The 22,655-nt window shown below is 61.9% G+C and overlaps 2 gene segments (V, D, J or C); both read right to left on the reverse strand.

The window, feature by feature from the left end:
• Window positions 1-4,761: 4,761 nt before the first annotated feature.
• Window positions 4,762-6,908, reverse strand: LOC100359197 (Ig alpha chain C region-like). The segment is given in 5 exon segments: window positions 4,762-5,202; window positions 5,383-5,739; window positions 5,871-6,176; window positions 6,680-6,759; window positions 6,880-6,908. Coding segments are annotated over 5 exon segments (1,170 nt in total).
• Window positions 6,909-16,819: 9,911 nt separating this feature from the next.
• On the reverse strand, window positions 16,820-21,659 carry LOC100355766 (Ig alpha chain C region-like). The segment is given in 4 exon segments: window positions 16,820-17,260; window positions 17,440-17,817; window positions 17,954-18,253; window positions 21,565-21,659. Coding segments are annotated over 3 exon segments (1,011 nt in total).
• Between the last annotated feature and the right edge of the window lie 996 nt (window positions 21,660-22,655).

The following is a 22,655-nucleotide window of genomic DNA, read 5'->3' on the forward strand; positions in this document are numbered from 1 at the left end:
TTTCCTCAGCCAGGTGGTCAGTGGTGCACACAGGGGCTGACCTCGTGTGACGGCCTCCTGGCTGTGGCCCTGAGGCCTGGTGGTGCAGCTTCGCTCCGTGTGGAGGCAGCGCCTTCTCCTGCAGGGCTCACTTAACTCTCCCTTCCTGTGTGTGCACCTGTGCCCCCCTTTTTTTTCCAAGGGCAGAGTGGACAGTGAGAGAGAGAGAGAGAGACAGAGAGAAAGGTCTTCCTTTTTCCATTGGTTCACTCCCCAGTGGCCACTGGGGCTGGCGCACCGCGCTGAGGGTGCCAGGACCACAGGTGGAGGATTAGCCTAGTGAGCCGCGGCGCTGCCCCACCTGTGCCCTTTCTCTTGCTGAATCTCGGCTGAAGCTCCCACGCCATGTGGAATGAGAGTGTGCGAGTGGACGCCTTTGCCCCTGAGGTCCGAGGGCTCGCTCCCTCTTTCCTCGGCTAGTGCGGTCTGGTTGAGGGAAAGGTGGCCTTTACTGGTTTCGTCTAAGTTCATTATAGACCCAATTATCCTAAGGTCCATCACGATGGGCACAGAATTTTTATTTTTAGAAAAGATTTATTTCTTTATTTGAAAGCCAGAGTTACAGAGACAGAGAGAGGGAGGCCAGAGAGGCTGTGGTTGGTTCACTCCCCAGATGGCCACAATGGCCAGGGCTTGGTCAGGCCAAAGCCAAGAACCAGGATCTTCATCTGGGTCTCCCTCGTGCGTGGCAGGGACCCAGACATTTGGGCCTCCTCTGTGCTCTCCCAGCTGCAGAGCAGAGAGCTGGGTTGGAAACAGGACATGAACTGGTGCCCATATAGATGCTGGCCTCCCAGGTTGCAGAGTTAAACACTGTGCCACAATGCTGGCCCTGGGTGCTGACTTTTAATGATATATTTATTTGAAAGACTTTTGCAGTGAAAGTGACAAAATAGAGGGGGGGGGGAGGGAGAGAGAGAGAGAGAGAGAGAGAGAGAGATCATACGTCCATTGATTCACTCCCCCAAAGCTACCTTGGCTGGGACTGGGCCTAAGCAAGCAGGAGCCAGGTCATCAACTGGGTCAGGCAGTGCTGAGTGATCTGAGTGTGGATCATGATTACTCCCAGGGTGCGGTTCCCAGGACCTGGGCTCAGGGCTATGGACCAGGGATGGCACCAGGAATCAGTGCTGAGGAGTGGCCCCGAGCTCGGGACCAGGACTGAATAAGCTGACCTCAGCTCGCTGACCAGTTACAGGGGCAGTGACCTGGAGCTTGGGTTACTGACCAGGGCCACTGCCTGTGTTCAGGACCCAACTCAGGACCTGAAGCAGGGCTCAGCAGTAGCCCCAGGGAGCAGTGAGCAGTGGGCAAACCCAGGGTCCAGAGTCGGGGGCGGGGAACTGTAATCAGTGACAGGGTCAGGACAGGTGCAGGGCCCAGGACCAGGGCTGAGTGACCAGAACCAGGACCCACTGAGCAGAACCAGGTTCTGTGATAGGCCTCAGGGCTCAGTGAGTAGAACAAGGGAAGCATGACCAGGAGTAGGGCTCAGTGAGGAGCACCAGGGCTCAGTACTCAGGCCCAGGGCTCAGAGATCAGGACCAGGTTCCAAAGTCTGTACCATGGCTTAGTCATGAGGACCAGGCCTCAACGCTCAGGACCAGAGTTTTGTGATCAGGACCAGGGCTCAGAAATCAGAACAAGGGCGGTGTGCCAAGGACCAGTTCCAAGGCCACTCCAGGGAGGCGTCCTCCTGCGCCCTCCCAGGTGAAGCACTGGTCTCGGACTTGAGCCTCCTGCAGGGCCAGGCCATGTCTGGGGCACCACGTCCAGTCCACGCTGAAGTCCCTGTGTTGGAGTGGCAGGTGTCTCCCAGTCTGCAGCCACCGTGGCTTCCCTGAGCCATCGTCCAGCAGAGCGAGAACATTCGTCTGGGAAGGGTTGAGTGCACCTGGCACGTGGATGGGGGGGTCCTCTGCTTCATGGAGGGCTGGGCTCTGGCATGCAGAGCTGGCTTTCCCAGGGGCTCCTGCACGCTTCCCTCCTGCAGAGACAGGGGCAGTTGAGGGTGGGCGGTGTCCTCACCCTTTCCCCTGTCCCAGCCTGGGCCTGGCTCCCGGGAGCCTTGGTGGAATCCTCAGCTCCTGCACCCAGAGACGCTCCCACCCTGACCCAGGGCACCCATGTCCCAGTTCCTGTAGGGACCCCGTGTGCCCCTCTATGGCAGCAGCAGTCATCTGTCCTTGGGCCCGGTTCCCCCCTGCCCAGGGCATCCCCACACCTGTGCCTCAGTACTGGGGTCCCTCTTTGCTGCCAGGTGGACCCCGAATGTTTGTCATGGTCAGAGCTGTGCTGTAGAACAGGCTCAGCAGGAAGAGAGTGAGGAGGGTGACGGTGGTGGGCCACAGGTTGGCGCCGGGGGCCTCCTCCTCCAGGCTGTCCTGTGGCAGATCCAGCACCACACAGGGCAGGGGCTCCTGACAACCTGCAAGACACAGAAGGCCTGCCAGGATGTGAATGTGTGCATGGGGCCTGGGCCCAAGGCCTTCCCTCCCACACCTCCTCAGGGGCTGGGGGCAGAGTGGTGGGGTCTCCTATGGGGTCTGAGGGCGAGAGCAGGGCCCATAGGGGGTTGGCCCCTGCAAGTGTCTTAGCGCAGCTGCAGGACAGGAGGCGGGGCAGCGTCCTTGCTGGTCCAGGGAAGGTGTGGCCGGAGCCCTGCTGGCCTGAGCTGAGCCACGTACTCAGTGGCTCCTGCCTAAGCCCTGCTCTTGGGCTGGCCTTGGCCGGGACCTGGGTGCAGAGAGGACCAGGCACACCTCAAGGTCTGAGTGTGGGGGTCAGTGTGCCCAGGGCATGAGCAGGGACCATGGTGTGAGCAGAGCCTCTGTTCTTCCCCAGGGAAGTGGCTGAGGGACGGCCAGCGAAGGCCAGCAGCACAGCGGCCAGCAGAGTGGACCAGACGTCCTAGTTCCTGGGTCAGGGATCTCTCATCTCAAATTGGAGTTGATCCTGTTTGCTCTGTCCTGGTGCATCAATCAAATGTCTAATTCATCTGTCATCTATCAATTATTTATCTGTCTATCCAAGGCTTGTCCCATCTATATAGCTATCGTCCATCAATCTACTGAAAAATCAGTCTGTCCATCCTTCCTACCATCCTTTCCTCTTCCATCAGTTTGTGCATCTGTCCCTGGTCCACTATGTGTTACAGTCATCTGTTTGTCTGTCTGCTCTCCATGTTCTTTCTCCCCCTTTCCCTCTTTCTTAGGAAGTTGCTCCTTTACTCAGTTCCTGGGCCCCATGGGTGGCTGGGGCACTTGTGTGGGTACCATTTCCTCACCTGGTCTGTTCCTATCCCTGCAGCTTTTCAGCTGGGTCCCTCTGGAGAGAAGTGCCTGTGTGTGGGACTCCTGTGCACCTGGGCCCTGAAAAGGGTGGCAGCCTGAGCAGATTCCCTGAAAAGCCCCAAGGACATCTGAGGCAGCAGCAGGGGCCCTGTGCCTGTGGGAGTCCTGGTGCCCAGGTTCCTACACTGCTCTGAGTGCTCTGGAGCTCCTGGGGTGCGAATCAGAAGCCTGAGACCTAGGAGGGGCCTCTGTGGGTGGTCTCTGGCCTGTCCCTCTGTGCCTGTGGTTTTGCTCAGACTTGGGCGTGGAGGGTATTGGAGGGTTGATTCTGTTGTGGTGGCCTGTGGAAGTGGTCTCTGAGCTGCACATGCTGGACATTCTGGGAGGCTCAGAGAGTCCCAGCAGGGGTCTGGGCAGCAGGGCTGGGCCCGGGGAAACCTCTGGGGCTCGGGCGGGGACGCCCCTGCCTTCCTGGAGCTGGGGCTGGGCTGTGAGCTCTCCTGCAGCTGAGGAGGACGTGTGTGAGCGTGTGTGCCCTGTGAGCATGTGTGCCGTGTGCATGCCACAGAGAGCGTGGTGCGGGGTGGGGCCTGCTGTGTGCCCTGTGTGTGTCAGCGCTGTCCTGCACTGCTGGGCGGTGTCTGCCTGTGGCTGACCTCTGCTGGGCTGTGGGGCCTGCGGGCACCTTCTTCCCAGGGATCCCTGCACCCAGCCGCTGTTCCTCCCCCTCCCTCCCTCGTCCTCTGCACCAGGGCAATGGCTGCACCCCTGCCGCCCAGGAACTCCTGGTGGTGTCCACGGCTCTGGGTGCGACCTGAGCTGTGCCTGCACTGCCTCAGAATCCACCTCAGCTCAGCCTCCCCTCTCACTGCTCCCTCCCAGACACGCTCACTCCCAGACACACTCACTCCTTACACACTCACTCCCAGACACACTCTCTCCCAGACACACTCACTCCCAGAAATGCTCACTCCCAGACACACCCACTCCCAGACACACTCACTCCCAGACACCCTCACTCCCAGGCACGCTCACTCCCAGACACAATCCCTCCTAGACACACTCACTCTCAGACACAGTCACTACCTACACACTCACTAACAGACACACTCACTCCCACACACACTCACTCCCAGACACACCCACTCCCAGAAACACTCACTCCCAAAAACACTCACTTCCAGACACACTCACTCCTGGACACACTCACTCCCAGACACGCTCACTCCCAGGCATGCTCACTCCCAGACACACTCACTCCACAGGCACCTTTACTCACACTCACGCTCTCATGCACACTCACGAGCACCATGCATGATGTCCCCTCCAGGTGCCGAGACCCCAGCTCCTAGGACAAGGGGCGCTTCCCCTCCCTGCCCTGTGGCTGCAGCCCCCGAGGAGACAGACTGGCACAATGAACCCGCAGGGCTGCTGGGGGCGAGCACGGATTTTATTCAGGGCAGGCCAGGGGCTCAGTAGCACACGGCTTCCACGTCTGCCACGACCACAGACACGTTGACGTGGGTGGGTTTACCCGCCAGGCGGTCGATGGTCTTCTGGGTGAAATGCTCGGCCAGGCCCTCATGGCCCACCACGCAGGAGTAGCTGTCCCCCTGGTTCCAGTCCTCGGCCGGCACGCGCAGCAGGCTGGTGACAGCGTAGGTGGTGGGTTCCTGGCCGGGCTCAGGCAGGGGCTTCCACACCAGGAAGCTGTCTTTGGGGACCACCAGGGTGCCGTTGTGTGTCCAGGACACCAGCACGTCCTTGGGGCTGAAGCCCCTCACCAGGCAGGTCAGCGTCACCAGCGCGTTGAGGGCCAGTTCCTCAGTCGGCGGCGGCAGCAGGTGGACCTGGGGCGGGGTGAGGCTGCCTGGAAGGGGGAGAGTGAGGTCAGGGCGGCAGGGGAGGACCGAGCCCCACTGTCCCGCGTGCCGGCCTCAGTTTCCCTCTGTTTTCCAGGGAGGGAGCCTCGGAATCCAGGAGGGGAGGGAGGAGTTATACCCGGGGGTGAGGAGAGCATCCCATTGCCCAGGGGTGGGGTCAGGCCCACCTCTGCTGATGGTGGCTGTCAGGGAGCCGCCCTCTATCTCAGGGTGGGTGACTGTGCAGGTGAACTCTGTCCCCGCATTCCAGGGCTCCGCACAGCCGGGCAGCACGCTGGACACACTGTAGCAGCCGCACGGGTAACTCTGGGTGCTCTGCTGCACGGGTTCGTTCCCATTTGTGGGATTCCAGGTGAAGACGGCACCCTCGGGGTCCTTCAGGCCGCTCAGGGTGCAGGTGAGGCTGGCGTTCGATTCCAGGAGCAGGTCCCCGATGTCTGGCCGCTGCAGGGACAGGCTTGGCTCCCCGCAGGTGATGGGGGGGCAGGGGCAGGGGGTTGGATCTGAATTTGGATCTTTGCACTCTGATGAAACAGAGAAGATGGAGTGTCAGTGCCCTTCCTTCATCCCTGTGTAGGCTGTCCTCTGTTCCAGCTCAGTGGTCCAGCCCCGCAGCCCACTCTGTAGCCTCAGGGCCCCCCCAGCCGCCTCTGACCTGGGTAGAGCACAGTCAGATTCTGGCCCTCGTCATAGTTGTGCTCCACGTGGCAGACCACATTGTGATCCTCAGGACACTGCTCCGGTGTTAGGCTCAGCAGGCTGCACGTGGTGTACGGGCCTGAAGTGCCAGACGGGACGGGTGGGAAGGTCACGTTCTTCCCGCTGGCGTTCCAGCTCACACTCAGAGGGCCCAGGGGGAAGAAGCCCCGGATCAGGCAGCCGGCGATCACGGTCGCTGGAGTGTCTTTTAATGCACATCTGGGGTGGATCAGCGGGAAGAGGCTGGGAGGGGCCGCGGTCGCTGCAACACAGGACACACTGTGAGACCGTGGCAGTCACGACACTGTCACCCCAGAGTGCCCTGGGAGCACAGGGCCCCGCCTGCCTCATCTCGCCAGAAGCTGGTCCAGAGAGGGGAGGAGACCAGCCCAGGGTCACATAGCAGCTGGGCCAGGACCAGGGCCTGAAGTGTCCAGCTGGCTCCTGCTGCCCTGTGTCTCCCAGGCTCCTCTAGACTGTGCTTGGCTGGCACTGAGCCATCGCAGGCCCCAGGCTCTCAGGGCCTTAGGCTTCTCTGCGCAGTGTGCACAGGTTGGGGTGCTGAAGGGTGGGTGTAGAGGAAGGGCCTGTCCAGGCCGGAGGAGCCTGGGCTTGGTGAGGGCTGTGGGGAGCCAGGGGGTCCACCCAGCTCTGTGCCCACCTTGCACTTTCTTTGTCAGGGTCCCAGACCCTCGCCCTGGCCCCACAGTTCCCACACTCACACCCCTCCCTCCATGAGCAGCAGTCGCCAGCCCTCCTGGCCACCAGGGCTCCCAATGCCAAGGAGCGCTTGTTCCTGGAGCTCTGACCACACGGCCGCCTCCTGCCCAGGACGTCTCTGAGTCCTGCAGGACAGGGGTGACTGACAGCACCCAGAGGCACAGGCTCCGCCCTAGGAACACAGGCCTTGTTTGGCTGCACTGTGTGCTCTGGGCTTGACCACTGTCACTCCAGAAACCTCGTACCTCAGAAAGTAGCTCAGCCTCAGATACATACTTGGCAGTTCCCAGAGAGTCCAGAAGACACTGTTCACATCAACCAGTCCGGCCCAGCTCAAGTCCAGCTTAGTCTAGCTTAGTCCAGCTCAGCCCAGCTCAGCCTAGCACAACTCAGCCCTGCTCAGCACAGCCCAGCCCAAGTCACGTCACCTTAGCACAGCTCAGCAAGCTAAGCTTGGCCCAGCTTAGTCCATACAAGGCAAGGTCAGCTCTGTTCAGCCCAGTCCAGCCCACCACAGCACAGCCCAGTCCCGCCCAGTCCAGCTTAAGTCAGATCAGCTCAGCTCAGCTCATCAAAGTCAACGTCAGCTCCACCCAGCCCATTCCAGCCCAGCTCAGTGCAGGCTTGCTCAGCTCAGCCCAGCTCAGCTCAGTCTATACCAGCTCAGCTCAGTCTACACCAGCTCAGCTCAGATCAAGTCAGCTCATCTCAGTTAAGTCCAGTTCTGCACAGTTCGATCCAGCTCAGCCCAGGTCACCTCAGCCCATCAAACCCAAGGTAAGCTTTGCCTAGCCCAGTCCAGCCCAGGTCAGCCCAATCTACACCAGCTCAGCTCCGCTCAGCCCGGGTCAGCCCAGCTCAACACAGCTCTGCTCATCCCAGCCCAGCTCTGCTCATCCCAGCTCAGCTCAGCTCAGAGAAGCAGAGCACAGCTCAGCTCAGCTCATTAAAGCCAAGGTCAGCTCAGCCCAGCTAGGCCCAACCCAGGCCGGCCCAACCCAGTTCAAGCCCTGCTCAGCCCAGCTCAGCCTGGCTCAGCTCAGCCCAGCTCAGCCCATCAAAGCCAAGATCAGCTCAGCCCAGACTAGCTCAGCCCATCAAAGCCAAGGTCAGCTCAGCCCAGGACAGCCCAGCCCAGCTCTGATCATCCCAGCTTAGCTTAGCTCAGCTCAGCAAAGCCCGGCTCAGCCCAGCTCAGCCCTACTCAGCCCAGCACAGCTCAGCTCAGCTCAGCTCAGCCCAACTCAGCCCAGCCCAGCTCAGCCCAGCTCTGCTCATCCCAGCTCAGCTCAGCCCAGCCCAGCCCAGCTCAGCCCAGCTCAGCCCAGCTCAGCTAAGCACAGCTCAGTTCAGCCCAGCTCAGCCCAGCTCGGCTCATCCCAGCTCAGCCCAGCCCGGCTCAGCCCAGCTCTGCTCATCCCAGCTCAACCCAGCCCAGCCCAACTCAGCCCACCTTGGCTCATCCCAGCTCAGCTCAGGTCAGCCCAGGTCAGCCAAACCCAGCTCAGCCCAACTCAGCCCATTAAAGCCAAGGTCAGCTCAGACCAGCTCAGACCAGCCCAGCCCAGCTCGGCTCATCCCAGCTCAGTTCAGTCCAGCCCAGCCCAGCCCAGCCCTGCTCAGCCCAGCTCAGCTCAGCCCAGCTCAGTCCTGCTCAGCCCAGCTCAACCCAGGCCAGCTCAGCTCAGCTCAGCCCAGCTTAGCCCAGCTCAGCCTTGCTCAGCCCAGCTCAGCTCAACCCAGCTCTGCTCATCCCAGCTCAGCCCAGCTCAGCTCAACCCAGCTCTGCTCAGCCCAGCTCAGCCCAGCCCAGCTCAGCCCAGCTCTGTTCATCCCAGCTCAGCCCAGCTCAGCCCAGCTCTGTTCATCCCAGCTCAGCCCATCAAAGCCAAGGTCAGCTCAGCCCAGGACAGCCCAGCCCAGCTCTGATCATCCCAGCTTAGCTTAGCTCAGCCCTGCTCAGCCCAGCTCAGCCCTACTCAGCCCAGCCATGCTCAGCCCAAACACAGCCCAGGTTAGCACAGGTCACCTCTGCCCAGCTCAGCTCATCTCAGTCCAGCTCAACTTTGCCCTGCTCATCCCATCCAGGTCAAAGTAGCTCGTGTCTCTACAGCCAAGGTCAGCTTAGCCCTTCTTAGCTCAGCTCAGCCCAGCCCAGCCCAGCTCAGCCCCTCAAAGCCAAGGTCAGCTCAGCCCAGCCTATCCCAGCCCAGGCCAGCACAGGTTACCTTCACCCAGCTCAGCCCAGCTCAGCCCAGCCCAACCCAGCCCATTATTGCAGTGCAGTTCAGCTGTGCTCATTTCAGTCCAGCTCAGCTCAGTCCAGCTCAGCTCAGCCAGAACTTATCCTTTTATTCCAGCCCAGCCCAGCTCAGCAGGGGGTGGGCGTCCATCAGGTTCCCCATGTCCTCCTCTGCTCATCTCTGTCCCAGCACAGCCCACGTTTAGATCAGCCGGCAGGGCTCTTGGCACTGCCTCCCAGGGCCTCGGCTCATCCTGACTGGGATGGGCTATGCTGGGCTCAGCCCCCTGTCCCAGCTTCTCCCGGCCAGTGGCTGTGTCCTACCTGTGGTTGCTGGGCTCCTGGCCCTGGTCTCCCTCTCCCTGCCCTCTGTGCTGATGCCTGTTCTCCCTCTGCCCCCAGGAGCCTCAGGACCAGCCTGGCTGCAACTACCCCTGTGCAGAGGGGCAGAGTCCCGTGGACCCACCTGTCTGGGCTACTGGAGGAGCACCATGGAGGGTCAGGTCTCCCTGGCCAGGCTGCCCTGCATTGCGGGTCCACGCCTGACCAGAGCTCCCCATCTGCACCCTCTGCTGCTGGCCCAGAGGGGCTGAGTGGAGTGGGAACCAGCCCTAGTCAGGGCCCCTCCTGGAGAGCTGTGCACCTGCTCTGGCTCTTTGCCCATGACTTTGCTGGGGCTGGCTGTTGAGTGTGACTGGTGAGGGCTGCGTGACTGTGGGTCTGGCCCCACGTTGGGGTCACTCAGCTGCCCACTTCCTATCCCAGTAGACAGTGCAGCTCATCTCCACATCATACTTGTCTGTGGTCTGTCTGTGGTGGGGACAGGTATGTGTGTGGCGTGTTACCCGAGGGACCATGGTGGGACCAGGGCTCCATGTGGCCAGCCACAGGACGGGGTTAGGGGCTGAGATTCAGGAAGGAGAGGCCCAAATGGACACAGAGTCTCAGAGACACTGGGACAGGGATGGGGACGGAGAGCAGGGAGTGCTAGCCCAGGCCGAGAGAAGGCTTCATTCATGGGAGGGCCAGGTCTCAGGGGACAGGGTTTCCTTTGGGACCACAGGGCTGATGTCAGGGTGGGGACAGCCATTGTGCTGTGGGCCTAACGCCCCTGCACCTGTCAGCCCCACAGACAGCTGGGATCCCTGACTGAACCCCCTGCAGTTCCAGCTCTGCCTTCTCCCACTTGGGGTCTCTGGCCTATGGCAGGCAGAGGGCGATGCTCTTCCTGGCCCGGGTTCCCTGCATCCACCCCAGTCCCCCACCCCATCTCTCTCTGGGCTGCCAGTCAGCATTGCTGTCCTAGGTCCTCTGTCCTTAGGGTACCACAGCCACACTCAGTGCCCACATTTCTCACCCAGGGAGGGCTGGGTCGGGCAGGGAGCGGGGAGTGGCAGGTGAGCCAGTAGGAGCTGCACACCCTGCCCACACTCCACAGGACCTAGGTTGGCTGGGCTGAGTCCTGGGGTCTACCCAGAGGCAGGCCGGCAGTTTTTTGTGAAGTGTGGGTGACCTGAAGCCCCCTGGCCACAGAGGCAGCACGGCGAGCCTGGGAGGTGCAGGGCCTGGGTCAGCAGGCTAGGTTGTGGTGTGGCCCAGGGTCCCGGCAGATGTGCCCTGGCCTGGCCACAAGGACCTCGGCAGGTGTTGTGACGGCCGCACTCTCAGTGCGGGGACCTCGTGGCCGTGTGTCTTAGGCATTGCTGATGGCTGCAGCAAACACAGCGCAGACGGGCAGGCTTCAGAGAAGGCACTGATTTCTCCCAGTGCTGCAGGCTGGAGCCAGCGTCAGGCGGGGTCTTCTCCCAGTGTCCACACCTTGGGTGGGGGGAGAGGGAGGAAGCCAGAGGAGGGAGAGAGGGAGAGAGGGAGAGAGGGAGAGGGAGAGGGAGAGGGAGAGGGAGAGAGAGGGAGAGCGAGCTCACCCTGGGTGTCCTCATCTGCACAGAGGAAGATCACTGCAGGTGCCGTCCCCTGGCAGGGAGAGGAGCCAGGTCACGCTGGGTGTTTTCCTAAGGCAGGGATCCCACTGTGGGCTGCACCCTGGTGACCCCGACACCGCCCGGTGGGATCAGGGTTTGCCGAGTGACACAGTTGGGCCGTCCTCCACAGGGAACAGCCCCTCCACGGCCAGCTCTGCCACGGGAGCACAGGCGCCGGCCCTGGGGGGGACAGGGGCTCTCCCACAACTGCTGGCCTCGTTTGTTTTCGTCTGTCCTCACGGGAGGGCGGCAGAGAGGGAGGAAGAGAGAGAGGAAGATCTTCCACCTGCTGGTTGGCTCCCCGAGGCCCACAAGAGCCGGGACTGGGCAGGCGGAAGCCAGGAGCCTGGGTCTGGCTTGTGGGTGGCAGGGCCCAGGAGTGGAGTGGTCACTGCTGCCTCCCAGGTGCAGGTCAGCAGGAAGCTGGAATCGGAGGCGGAGCCAGGCCGTGACCCCAGGTGCTCCCATGTGGGCTGCGGGTGTCCCGAGGTAGCTTCACCTGCTGTGCCACACTCCTGCTCCCAGCCTGGGCTGTGCCATGACCCAGGACGCAGGGCGGGGAGTGGTCTGGGGCGGCCGCAGCCTGAGGCTGGACACTGTTCCCCGGGCTGGTCTGGTGGCCTTGTGCTCTGGGACCAAAGCAGGCCAGTGTAGAACAAAGACAGTCTCATCTGCTCGGGGTTTGTCTGGGCCGTGACCCCAGAGACGTGGACCCTCCTCCTGTGGGGAGGCTCCGTGCTAACTCCTCGCAGGCTGGGTCTCAGCTGCAGAGGCTGCACTTCATGGACACCTGTGCCCGAGACCCTCCTCCAGGTATCTAGACCCCAGTGAGTGGCTGGGGCGGGGAGAGTGGTCCCCTTGGATTGGCTCTGCACTCCGTGAGTGTCCGTGGAGTAGGGGCTGGGCTATGACGGTGTCGCTGGGTCCTCAGCTGCAGTGGGTGTCCTGAGCTCATTCCTGTGTGTGGAGGACGGGGCCCATGGGCGGGAGGAGCCCTCAGCAACAGCCTCCATGGGAAGCAGTGGACCGGCCTCCTGCAGCCCTGGTGGGGGAAGGGCTGGGGCAAAAGGTGGGGCTGGAGGCGGGCCCTGCCGGCCTTGCTCGGCCCCATGTCCTCGGGTTGGACCGAGGCAGGGCTCCGTCCCTGGTCCCTGGCTGCCTGGTGGGACCCTGAGGCAGGAGTAGCCCTAGCTGTCTCCCTACTGTGTCCCTGGGCCCCTGTCCTGGGGGTCTCAGCACTGCCTGCCCATGGCGGTGGGAGGGAGTGGGGAGTGAGTCTGGTGGGGTGGGCAGAGATTTTTTCAGATCGACTCTATTTAGTGGCCTCCCTCAAGGTCACACTTCCATCAGAGTGGTGTAGTTTGAGGGTGTCTGTGCTTCTGCCCTTCCCCTGCTGGTTGCAGCTCTGGGCCCACAGGGTCCCAGAACTCCTGACCCGCAGCCCACAGCAGCGTCCCTGTGAGATCCCTCCAGGAGCCTCAATCAGGAGCTCTGAGCAGAGTGGGGCTTTGGCTGCAGGCCCTGGTGGGGGGGTGGGGCTGTGCTCGCTCAGCAGGGGTGCGTCTCCCTCGCTCCAGAACAGCTTTTGTTTTCTCGTTAAAGATTCATTTATTTGAAGGCAGAATTACAGAGAAGGAGAGAGATCCTGTGTGTGCTGGTTCCCTCCCAGAGGGCTGCAAAGGCTGGGGCTGGGCCAGGCTGTGCCCTTCATCAGCCCTGACATGGGCAGGGGGACGCTGAGGTGCGGTGGCAGGTGCTAGCCCGGGTCCCGTGGGTCTGCTGTGCTGTGGGTCAGTGCCCCAGGGAGACGGCCTGGCTGAGACGGCCTGACCTGGTGGAAGCCAGCGGGGCCTGGGCTGACCCTGGCGGAAGCCAGGCTGGTCCTGGCTAACCTGAGCTCTTGGCCTTCCTGAAGCCTGGCTGGGGCTGGTGGGTGCCGTCTGTGAGCCCCTGGCCTGAGGGGTGCGAGGGCCCCACGGTCCCCACGGGGCTGTCCGTCCTGGCCCAGGCCTCGGGGCAATCTGGCCAGGCCTCCGTGGAGGGCCTGAGGACAGGGGTCTCAGCGGGGACACCTGGGCTGTGCCTGGGATGACTCAGCCGGCCCAGGGCTATTTCAGGGGTTTCAGCAGGTGCACGGGCACAGGAAGCTTCTGAAGAAGGAGCAACACAGGGGAAAACAACACGACCGCCCGTCCTCCTCGGTCCCACCTGCGCTGCACCCCTGACCCGGGGACCACAGGCACTGAGTCCACCTCAGGCAGCCCGGGGCCTGGGCTTGTCCCCTCTCCACCCCTGCAACCCCTCAGGGCCTGAGAGCACGGAGTGAGGATGAGGAGTGCGGCCGTGACTGCACCTGCAAGCGGTGCCCGCCGGGGCCTCCCTGAGGGCTGCGGCCTTCCTGCAGGTCACGTCCTAGAGCGGTCAGCACTCAGGGCTCAGGATGTGTGCAAAGGAGTCAGAGCCTTAGAGGATGCAGCTCCAGAGGAGTCCTGGTGTGTGCGATGGGGCAGGCCCAGGCTCAGGACTAGGGCTCAGAGATCAGGACCAGGGGCCAGTGAGCAGGACCATGGATCAGTGACCAGGTCCAGGGCTCAGTGATGAGGACAAGAGCTCAGTGACGAGGACAAGGGCCCAGTGCTCAGGACCAGTTCTATGGCCACTCCCCGGAGGCGTCCTCCTGAGCCCAGGTGAAGCACTGGTCTTGGACTTGAGCCTCCCGCAGGGCCAGGCCTTGTCTGGGTCACCGCGTCGAGAACCAGGGCCCAGTGAGGAGAACCAGGTGTCAGTGCTTAGGAAAAGGGTTCAGTGAACATGACCAAGGGTCAGTACCAGACCAAATATGAGTACACGAACAGGACACAGTGAGCAAGACCAGGGCTCAGTAACCTGAAACAGGGTCAGTCACCAGGACCAAGGCTCAGTGCTCAGGACCAGGTCCGTGGCTACTCCAGGGAGGTGTCCTCCTGCGCCCTCCCAGGAGAAGCACTGGTCTCGGACTTGAGCCTACTGCAGGGCCAGGCCATGTGTGGGGCACCGCGTCCAGTCCATGCTGAAGTCTCTGTGTTGGAGTGGCAGGCGTCTCCCAGGCTGCAGCCACCGTGGCTTCCCTGAGCCATCGTCCAGCAGAGCGAGAACATTCGTCTGGGAAGGGTTGAGTGCACCTGGCAGGGGGATGGGGGGTCCGCTGCTTCATGGAGGGCTGGGCTCTGGCATGCAGAGCTGGCTTTCCCAGGGGCTCCTGCACGCTTCCCTCCTGCAGAGACAGGGGCAGCTGAGGGTGGGCGGTGTCCTCACCCCTCTCCCCTGCCCCAGGCCGGGCTTGGCTCCCGGGAGCTTGGTGGAATCCTCAGCTCCTGCACCTGGGGACGCTCCCACCCTGACCCAGGGCACCCATGTCCCAGTTCCTGCAGGGACCCGTGTGCCCCTCTATGGCAGCAGCAGTCACCTCTGCTTGGGCTGGTTCCCCCCTTCCCTGGGCATCCCCACACCTGTGCCTCAGTACTGGGGTCCCTCTTTGCTGGCAGCTGGGCCCCGGATGTTTGTCATGGTCAGAGCTGTGCTGTAGAACAGGCTCAGCAGGAAGAGAGTGAGGAGGGTGACGGTGGTGGGCCACAGGTTGGCGCCGGGGGCCTCCTCCTCCAGGCTGTCCTGTGGCAGATCCAGCACCACACAGGGCAGGGGCTCCTGACAACCTGCAAGACACAGAAGGCCTGCCAGGACCTGACGTGTGGGTGGGGCCTGGCCCAAGGCCTTCCCTCCCACACCTCCTCAGGGGCTGGGGGTGGAATGGTGGGGTCTCTATGGGGTCTGAGGGCGAGAGCAGGGCCCATAGGGGGTTGGCCCCTACAAGTGTCTTAGCGCAGCTGCAGGACAGGAGGCGGGGCAGTGTCCTTGCTGGTCTAGGGAAGGTGTGGCCGGAGCCCTGCTGGCCTGAGCTGAGTCATGTACTCAGTGGCTCCTGCCTAAGCCCTGCTCTTGGGCTGACCTTGGCCGGGACCTGGGTCCAGAGAGGACCAGGCACACCTCAAGGTCTGAGTGTGGGGATCAGTGTGCCCAGGGCATGAGCAGGGACCATGGTGTGAGCAGAGCCTCTGTTCTTCCCCAGGGAAGTGGCTGAGGGACGGTCAGCGAAGGCCAGCAGCCAGCAGCCAGCACAGCAGACCAGACGTCCTCAGGTCCTAGGTTTGATCTCTCATCTCAAATTGGAGTTGATCTTGTTTGCCCTGCACTGGTACATCAATCTAATCTATAATTATCTATCGTCATCTAAGCAATAGTTATCTATTTATCCACCGCTTGTCCCATCTACATAGCTATCGTCCATCCTTCCACTGATCCTTCCATCTATTGTTTTCCATCTATCTAGTGTCCTTCCATCCATCCATCCATGGTCCACTATGTCTTATGGTCATTGGCTTATCTGTCTGCTATCCATGATAATTCTTCCCCTTTCTCTCTTTCCTTAGAAAGCTGTCTTGATGGCCCAGGTCCTTGGGCCCTGCACCCGCATGGAAGACCAAGAGAAGCATCTGGCTCCTGGCTTCGGATCAGCGTGGTGCGCCGGCTGCAGCATGCCAACCACAACGGACATTGGAAGATGAACCAACGGAAAAGGAAGACCTTTCTCTCTATCTCTCTCTCTCACTGTCCACTCTGCCTGTCCAAAAAAAAAAAAAAAAAAAAAAAAAAAAAAGCTTCTCCTTTGACTAAGTTCCTGGGCCCATGGGGTGGCTGGGGTACTTGTGTGGGTACCATTTCCCTGCCTGGCCTGTTCTCTTGCAGCTCTTTTGGATGTGACCCTCTGGGGATGAAGTGGCTGTGTGTGGGGCTCCTCTTCACCTGGGCCCTGACAAGGGAGGCGGCCATAATCAGAGCCCCTAGGAGGCCCCAAAAGCATCTAGGGCAAGATTAAGATCCCAGTTTTTGTGCGTCCTGGTGCCCGGTGTTCTTAAATTTGTTTGGGAGCTCCTGGGGTGAGAATCAGAAGCTTGAGGCCTGAAGAGGGGCCTGTGTGGGTGGTCTCTGTCCTGCCCCTCTCTGCCTGTGGTTTGATCAGACTTGGGCTCAGGAGGGGATTAGAGGGTTAAGTCTGGGGCCAGCTGGAAGCAGGGCTTGCCTAGGGTGGGCAGTAGAACTACTCTAAGAGCTGTGCATGGCTGGACATCAAGGAGACCCAGAGAGGGCCAGCTGAGCCCTGGGCAGCAGGGTTGGTCTGGGGAAACCGTCTGGGGCTTGGGCGGAGACAACCTTGCCTTCCTAGAGCTGGGTCTGGGCTGTGAGCTCTCCTGCAGCTGAGGGGGACGTGTGTGAGTGTGTGTGCCCTGTGAGCACGTGTGCCGTGTGCATGCCACAGAGTGTGGTGCGGGGTGGGGCCTGCTGTGTCCCCTGTGTATGTCAGTACTGTCCTGCACTACTGGGCGATGTTGCCCTGGGCTGACCTCTGCCGGTCTGGGGGGCCTGTGGGTCCCCTCTTCCCGGGGGTCCCTGCACCCAGCCCCTGTTCCTTCCCCCTCCCTCCCTCCCTCGTCCTCTGCACCAGGGCAATGGCTGCATCCCTGCTGCCCAGGAACTCCTGGTGGTGTCCACGGCTCTGGGTGCGACCTGAGCTGTGCCTGCACTGCCTCAGAATCCACCCCGGCTCAGCCTCCCCTCTCACTGCTCCCTCCCAGACACACTCACTCCCAGACACACTCACTCCTTACACACTCACTCCCAGACACACTCACTCCCAGGCACACTCACTCCCAGACACGCTCACTCCCTACACACTCACTCCCAGGCACACTCATTCCCACAGGCACCTTGCTCACACTCACACTCACATGCACACTCACGGGCACCATGCATGATGTCCCCACCAGGTACCCGAAGCCCCAACTCCTTGGACCAGGGTCGCTCCCCCTCCCTGCCCTGTGGCTGCAGCCCCCGAGGAGACAGACAGGCACAATGAACCCGCAGGGCTGCTGGGGGTGAGCATGGAGTTTATTCAGGGCAGGCCAGGGGCTCAGTAGCACACGCCTTCCACGTCTGCCACGACCACAGACACGTTGACGTGGGTGGGTTTACCCGCCAGGCGGTCGATGGTCTTCTGGGTGAAGTGCTCGGCCAGGCCCTCATGGCCCACCACGCAGGAGTAGCTGTCCCCCTGGTTCCAGTCCTCGGCCGGCACGCGCAGCAGGCTGGTGATGGCGTAGGTTGTGGGGTCCTGGCCGGGCTCAGGCAGGGGCTTCCACACCAGGTAGCTGTCTTTGGGGACCACTGGGGTGCCGTTGTGTGTCCAGGACACCAGCACGTCCTTGGGGCTGAAGCCCCTCACCAGGCAGGTCAGTGTCACCAGCGCGTTGAGGGCCAGCTCCTCTGATGGCGGCGGCAGCAGGTGGACCTGGGGTGGGATGAGGCTGCCTGGAAGGGGGAGAGTGGGGTCAGGGCGGTAGTGAAGTACCGAGCTCCATTGTCACGAACGCTGGCCTCAGTTTCCCTCTGTGACCTGGGGAGGGAGCCTCAGCCCCCAGGGTGGGGAGGGAGGAGTCAGGCCAGGGTGAGGAGAGCAGCCTATTGCCTGGGGGTGGGGTCAGGCTCACCTGTGTCTTTGCTAATGGTTCCTGTTAGGGAGTCGCCCTCTATCTCAGGGTGGGTGACTGTGCAGGTGAACTCTGTCCCAGCATTCCAGAGCACTGCACAGCCAGGCAGCACACTGGACACACTGTAGCAGCCACAGTGGTCAAGCTGGGGACTCTGCTGGACGGGTTCCTTCCCAAATGTGGGCTCCCAGGTGAAGACGGCGCCCTCGGGGTTCAACAGGCCTCTCAGGGTGCAGGTGAGGCTGGCGTTCGAGTTCAGGAGCAGGTCCCCGAGGTCTGGCCGCTGCAGGGACAGGCTGGGCTTCCCACAGGAGGGGGAGGGGCAGGGGCAGGGGCAGGTGGGTGTCGTTGGTGGTTCTATGGTGGACTCATTGCAAGCTGATGGAACAGAGAAGACGGAGTTTCAGTGCCCTTTCTTTAATTGCTTATCTAGGTTGTCCTCTGTTCTAGCTTTGTGGTCCAGCCCGCAGCCCACTCTGCAGCCTCATGCCCCCTCCCCCAGCTCTCCTCTGACCTGGGGGGCTGGGCACGGTCACATCCTGGCCCTTGTTGTTGTGCTCCACGCGGCAGGCCACACTGTTTTCTTCAGGACACTGCTCAGCTGGTAGCCTCAGCAGGCTGTACGTGGTGTAGAGGCTTGAGGGGGGAGACGGGACGGGCGGGAAGATCACGCTCTCCCCGCTGACGTTCCATGTCACACTCAGAGGGCCCCGGGGGAAGAAGCCCCGGATCAGGCAGCCGATGACCATGGGCTCTCCGGGTTCAAGTATGGGGCAGGGTAGCGGGATGAGGTCAGGACTGGTGTTCTCGAGATCTGCAACACAAGACTCATTGTGAAACCATCCCAGTCACATGGCTGTAACCCCAGAGAGCCCTGGGAACATAGGACATCGCCTGCCGCCTCTGTGTGGAACCTCATCCAGAGAGGGGAGGAGACCAGCCCAGGGTCACACAGCAGCTGGGCCAGGACCAGGGCCTGAAGTGTCCAGCTGGCTCCTGCTGCCCTGTGTCTCCCAAGCTCCTCTAGACTGTGCTTGGCTGGCACTGAGCCATCGCAGGCCCCAGGCTCTCAGGGCCTTAGGCTTCTCTGCGCAGTGTGCACAGGTTGGGGTGCTGAAGGGTGGGTGTAGAGGAAGGGCCTGTCCAGGCCGGAGGAGCCTGGGCTTGGTGAGGGCTGTGGGGAGCCAGGGGGTCCACCCAGCTCTGTGCCCACCTTGCACTTTCTTTGTCAGGATCCCAGACCCTCGCCCGGCCCCATGGTCCCCACACTGGCACCCCTCCCCCATGAAGCCGCAGTCGACAGCCCTCCTGGCCACCAGGGCTCCCAATGCCAAGGAGTGCTTGTTCCTGGAGCTCTGACCACACAGCAGCCTCCTGCCCAGGACGTCTCTGAGTCCTGCAGGACAGGGGTGACCGACAGCGCCCAGAGGCACAGGCTCCGCCCTAGGAGCACAGGTCTTGTTTGGCTGCACCATGGGCTCTGGCCTTGCCTTTCCCCAGTACCTCAGAAAGAAGCTCAGCCTCAGACACATATTTGGTATTTCCCAGAGAGTGCAGAAGACACTGTTCATCTCAATTAGTCCAGCCCAGTCCAGTCCATTCCAGCTCAAGTCCAGGTTAGTCCAGCTCAGCCCAGCACAACTCAGCCCTGCTCAGCTTAGCCCAGCCCAGGTCACATAACCTTAGCCTGTCTCAGCAAGCTAGACTCGTCCCAGCTCAGTCTATACCAGCCATGGTCAGCTCTGCACAACCCAGTCCAGCCCAGCTCTGCTCAGTCTACGCCAGCTCATCCCAGCCTAGCCCAGGCCACTTCATCCCAGCCCAGCTCTGCTCAGCCCAGCTCATCCTAGACCAGATCAGCTCAGCCCAGCCCAGGGCAGCCCAGCTTAGCCATGCCCAGATCAGCTCAACCCAGTTCAGCACAGCCCATCAAAGCCAAGTAAGCTCTGCCCAGCCCATTCCAGCTCAGCTCAATAGAGGTCAGCTCAGCTCAGCCCAGCTCAGCCCATACAGGCCAAGATCAGCTCTGCCCAGCCCAGTCCAGCCCAGGTCAGCTCAGTCTACACCAGCTCACTCCACTCAGTCCAGGTCAGGTCAGTTCAGCCCAGTTCTGCCCAGTTCAATCCAGCTCAGCCCTAGTCAGCTCAGTCTAGCTCAGCTCAGCTCTGCCCAGTTCAATCCAGCCCAGCCCAGCTTAGCTCGGTCCAGCCCAGATCAGCTCAGTGCATCCCAGCCCAACACACCTCAACCCATCAAAGCCAAGGTCAGCTCAGCTCTGCTCAGGCCAGCCCAGCAGAGCCCAGGTCAGCCCAGCTCAGCTCAACCTAGCCCAGTTGTGCCCAGACCGGCTCTGCCCAGCTCTGCCGAGGTCAGCCCAGATCAGCTCAGACCAGCCCAGCCCAGCCCAACTCTGCCAAGCTCTGTCCAACCCAGCTCAGCTCAGCTCATCTCAGCTCAGCCCAGTCCATCCCAGCTCTGCCCAGTCCATGCCAGGCCAGTTTAGCCTAGCTCAGCTGAGGTCAGCTCAGGCCAAGCTCTGCCAAGCTCAGCTGAGCTCAGCCCAGCTCAGCCCAGCTCAGCCCAGCTCAACCCAGCCCAGTCAGCCCAGCTCAGCCCAATTCAGCTCAGCCCAGCTCTGCCCAGCTCAGCTCAGCTCAGCTCAACCCAGCTCAGCCAGCCCATGGCAGCCCAGCCCTGCAAAGGACACCTCTACCCAACAGAGCCCAGCCCAGCCCAGCCAAGCTCTGCCCAGCCCATGCCATGCCAGCTCAGCTCAGCCTAGCTCTGCCCAGCTCAACCCAGTCCAATTATGCCCAGCCCAGCTCAGCTCAGCCCAGCCTGGCCCAGTCCAGCTCTGCGCAGCCGAGCTATGCCCTGTTCATCCCAGCTCCCAATTCGGGTAAGCCCAACCCAGCTCAGCCCAGTTTAGCACAACTAAACTCAGCCCAGCCCAGCTCAGCCAAGCCCAGCCCAGCTCTGTCCAGGTCAGCTCTGTCCAAATCAGCTTAGCACACTCTGCCTGGTTCAAGCCAGCCCATTCCAGCCAGCTTAGCCCAGACCAGCTCAGCTCAGCTCAGCCCTGTCCAGCTCAGCCCAGCCCAGCCCAGCCCAGCCCAGCTCAGCCCAGCTCAGCCCAGCTCAGCTCAGCCCAGCCCAGTCCAGCTCTGTCCAGGTCAGCTCAGCCCAGCCCATCTCAGCTCTGCCCAGCTCTGCCTAGCTCTGCCCAGCTAAGCTGAGCACAGCTCTGTCCAAATCAGCTTAGCACACTCTGCCTGGTTCAAGCCAGCCCATTCCAGCCCAGGTCAGCCCAGCCAGCTCAGCCCAGACAAGCTCAGCTCAGCTCAGCTCAGCCCAGTCCAGTCCAGCCCAGCCCAGCTCAGCCCAGCCCAGCCCAGCCCAGCCCATCTCAGCCCATCAAAGCCAAGGTCAGCTCAGCCCAGCCCAGCTCAGCTCTGCCCAGGTCATCTCTGCACAGCTCAGCTCAGCTCAGTCCAGACCAACTCAGCCCCGCACAGCCCATCCAAGCCAAAGTTAGCTTCAGCCCAGATCAGCTTAGCCCTGCTTACATCAGCTGAGCAAGGCAAATCCAGCCCATTTATTGCAGTCCAGTTTGGCCGTGCTCAAACCAGTCCAGCTCAGCTCAGCCCAGCTCAGCCCGACCCTACCCTACCCTTTTATTCCAGCCCAGTCCAGTTCAGCTGAGTGTGGGCGTCCATCAGGTTCCCACATCCTCCTCTGCTCATCTCTGTCCCAACCCAGCCCACGTCTAGATCAGCCTGCAGGGCTCTTGGCACTGCCTCCCAGGGCCTCGGCTCATCCTGACTGAGTTGGGCTCTGCCGGGCTCAGCCCCCTGTCCCAGCCTCTCCCGGCCAGTGGCTGTGTCCTGCCTGTGGTCGCTGGGCTCCTGGCTGTGGTCTCCCTTTCCCTCCCTTCTTTGGCTGATGCCTGTTCTCCCTCTGTCCCCAGGAGCCTCAGGACCAGCCTGGCTGTGACTGCCCCTGTGCAGAGGGGCAGAGCCCCGTGGACCCACCTGTCTGGGCTGCTGGAGGAGCACCGTGGAGGGTCAGGTCTCCCTGGCCAGGCTGCCCTGCACTGCGGATCCACGCCTGACCAGAGCTCCTTACCTGCACCCTCTGCTGCTGGCCCAGAGGGGCCGAGTGGAGTGGGAGCCAGGCCTGGTCCGGGCCCTCCTGGAGAGCTGTGCACCTGCTCTGGCTCGTTGTCCATGGCTGGGCTGGGGCTGGCTGCTGAGTGCAGGCTGGAGAGGGTTGCGTGACTGTGGGTCTGGCCCCATGTTGGGGTCACTCAGCTGCCTGCTTCCTGTTCCAGCAGACAATGCAGCTGGCCTCTGCATCATGTCTGGTCTGTGGTCTGTCTGTGTTGGGAACAGGTGTGTGAGGTTTGGGCCCTGTGACCCCAGGGACCATGGAGGGACCAGAGTTTCATGTTGCTGGCCACACGATGGGCTGGGGGCTGAGATTCGGGAAGGAGAGGCCCAAATGGACACAGAGTCTCAGAGACACTGGGACAGGGGTGGAGACGGAGAGCAGGGAGTGCTAGCCCAGGCCAAGAGAAGGCCCCATTCATGGGAGGGCCAGGGCTCAGGGGACAGGGCTGCCTTTGGGGCCTCAGGGTTGGTGTCAGGGTGGGGACAGCCATTGAGCCATGGGTCTGGCCTCCCTGCACCTGTCAGCCCCACAGACAGCTGACTGAATCCCCTGCAGTTCCAGCTCTGCCTTCTCCCACTCGGGGTCTCTGGCCTGTGGCAGGCAGAGGGCGATGCTCTTCCTGGCCTGGGTTCCCTGCATCCACCCCAGTCCCCCACCCCATCTCTCTCTGGGCTGCACTGTCAGCGTTGCTGTACCAGGTCCTCTGTCCTTGGGGTTCCACAGCCACATTCAGGTACCCACAGTCCTCACCCAGGGAAGTCCGGGTCAGGAGGGGATGGGGAGCAGCAGGTAAGCTAGCATGGGCTGCACACACCTGCCCAGGCTCCACAGGTGTGGGTTGGCTGGGCTGGGGTCTACCCAGAGGCAGTCCTGGCAGTGTCTTTTGAAATGTGGGTGACCTGAAGCCCCCTGGCCACAGAGGCAGCACGGCGAGCCTGGGAGGTGCAGGGCCAGGTCAGCAGGCTAGGTTGTGGTGTGGCCCAGGGTCCCGGCAGATGTGCCCTGGCCTGGCCACAGGGAGCTCGGCAGGTGTTGTGACGGCCGCA

The sequence above is a fragment of the Oryctolagus cuniculus genome, chromosome 20 (genome assembly GCF_964237555.1).
Source record: "Oryctolagus cuniculus chromosome 20, mOryCun1.1, whole genome shotgun sequence".
Taxonomy (NCBI): domain Eukaryota; kingdom Metazoa; phylum Chordata; class Mammalia; order Lagomorpha; family Leporidae; genus Oryctolagus; species Oryctolagus cuniculus.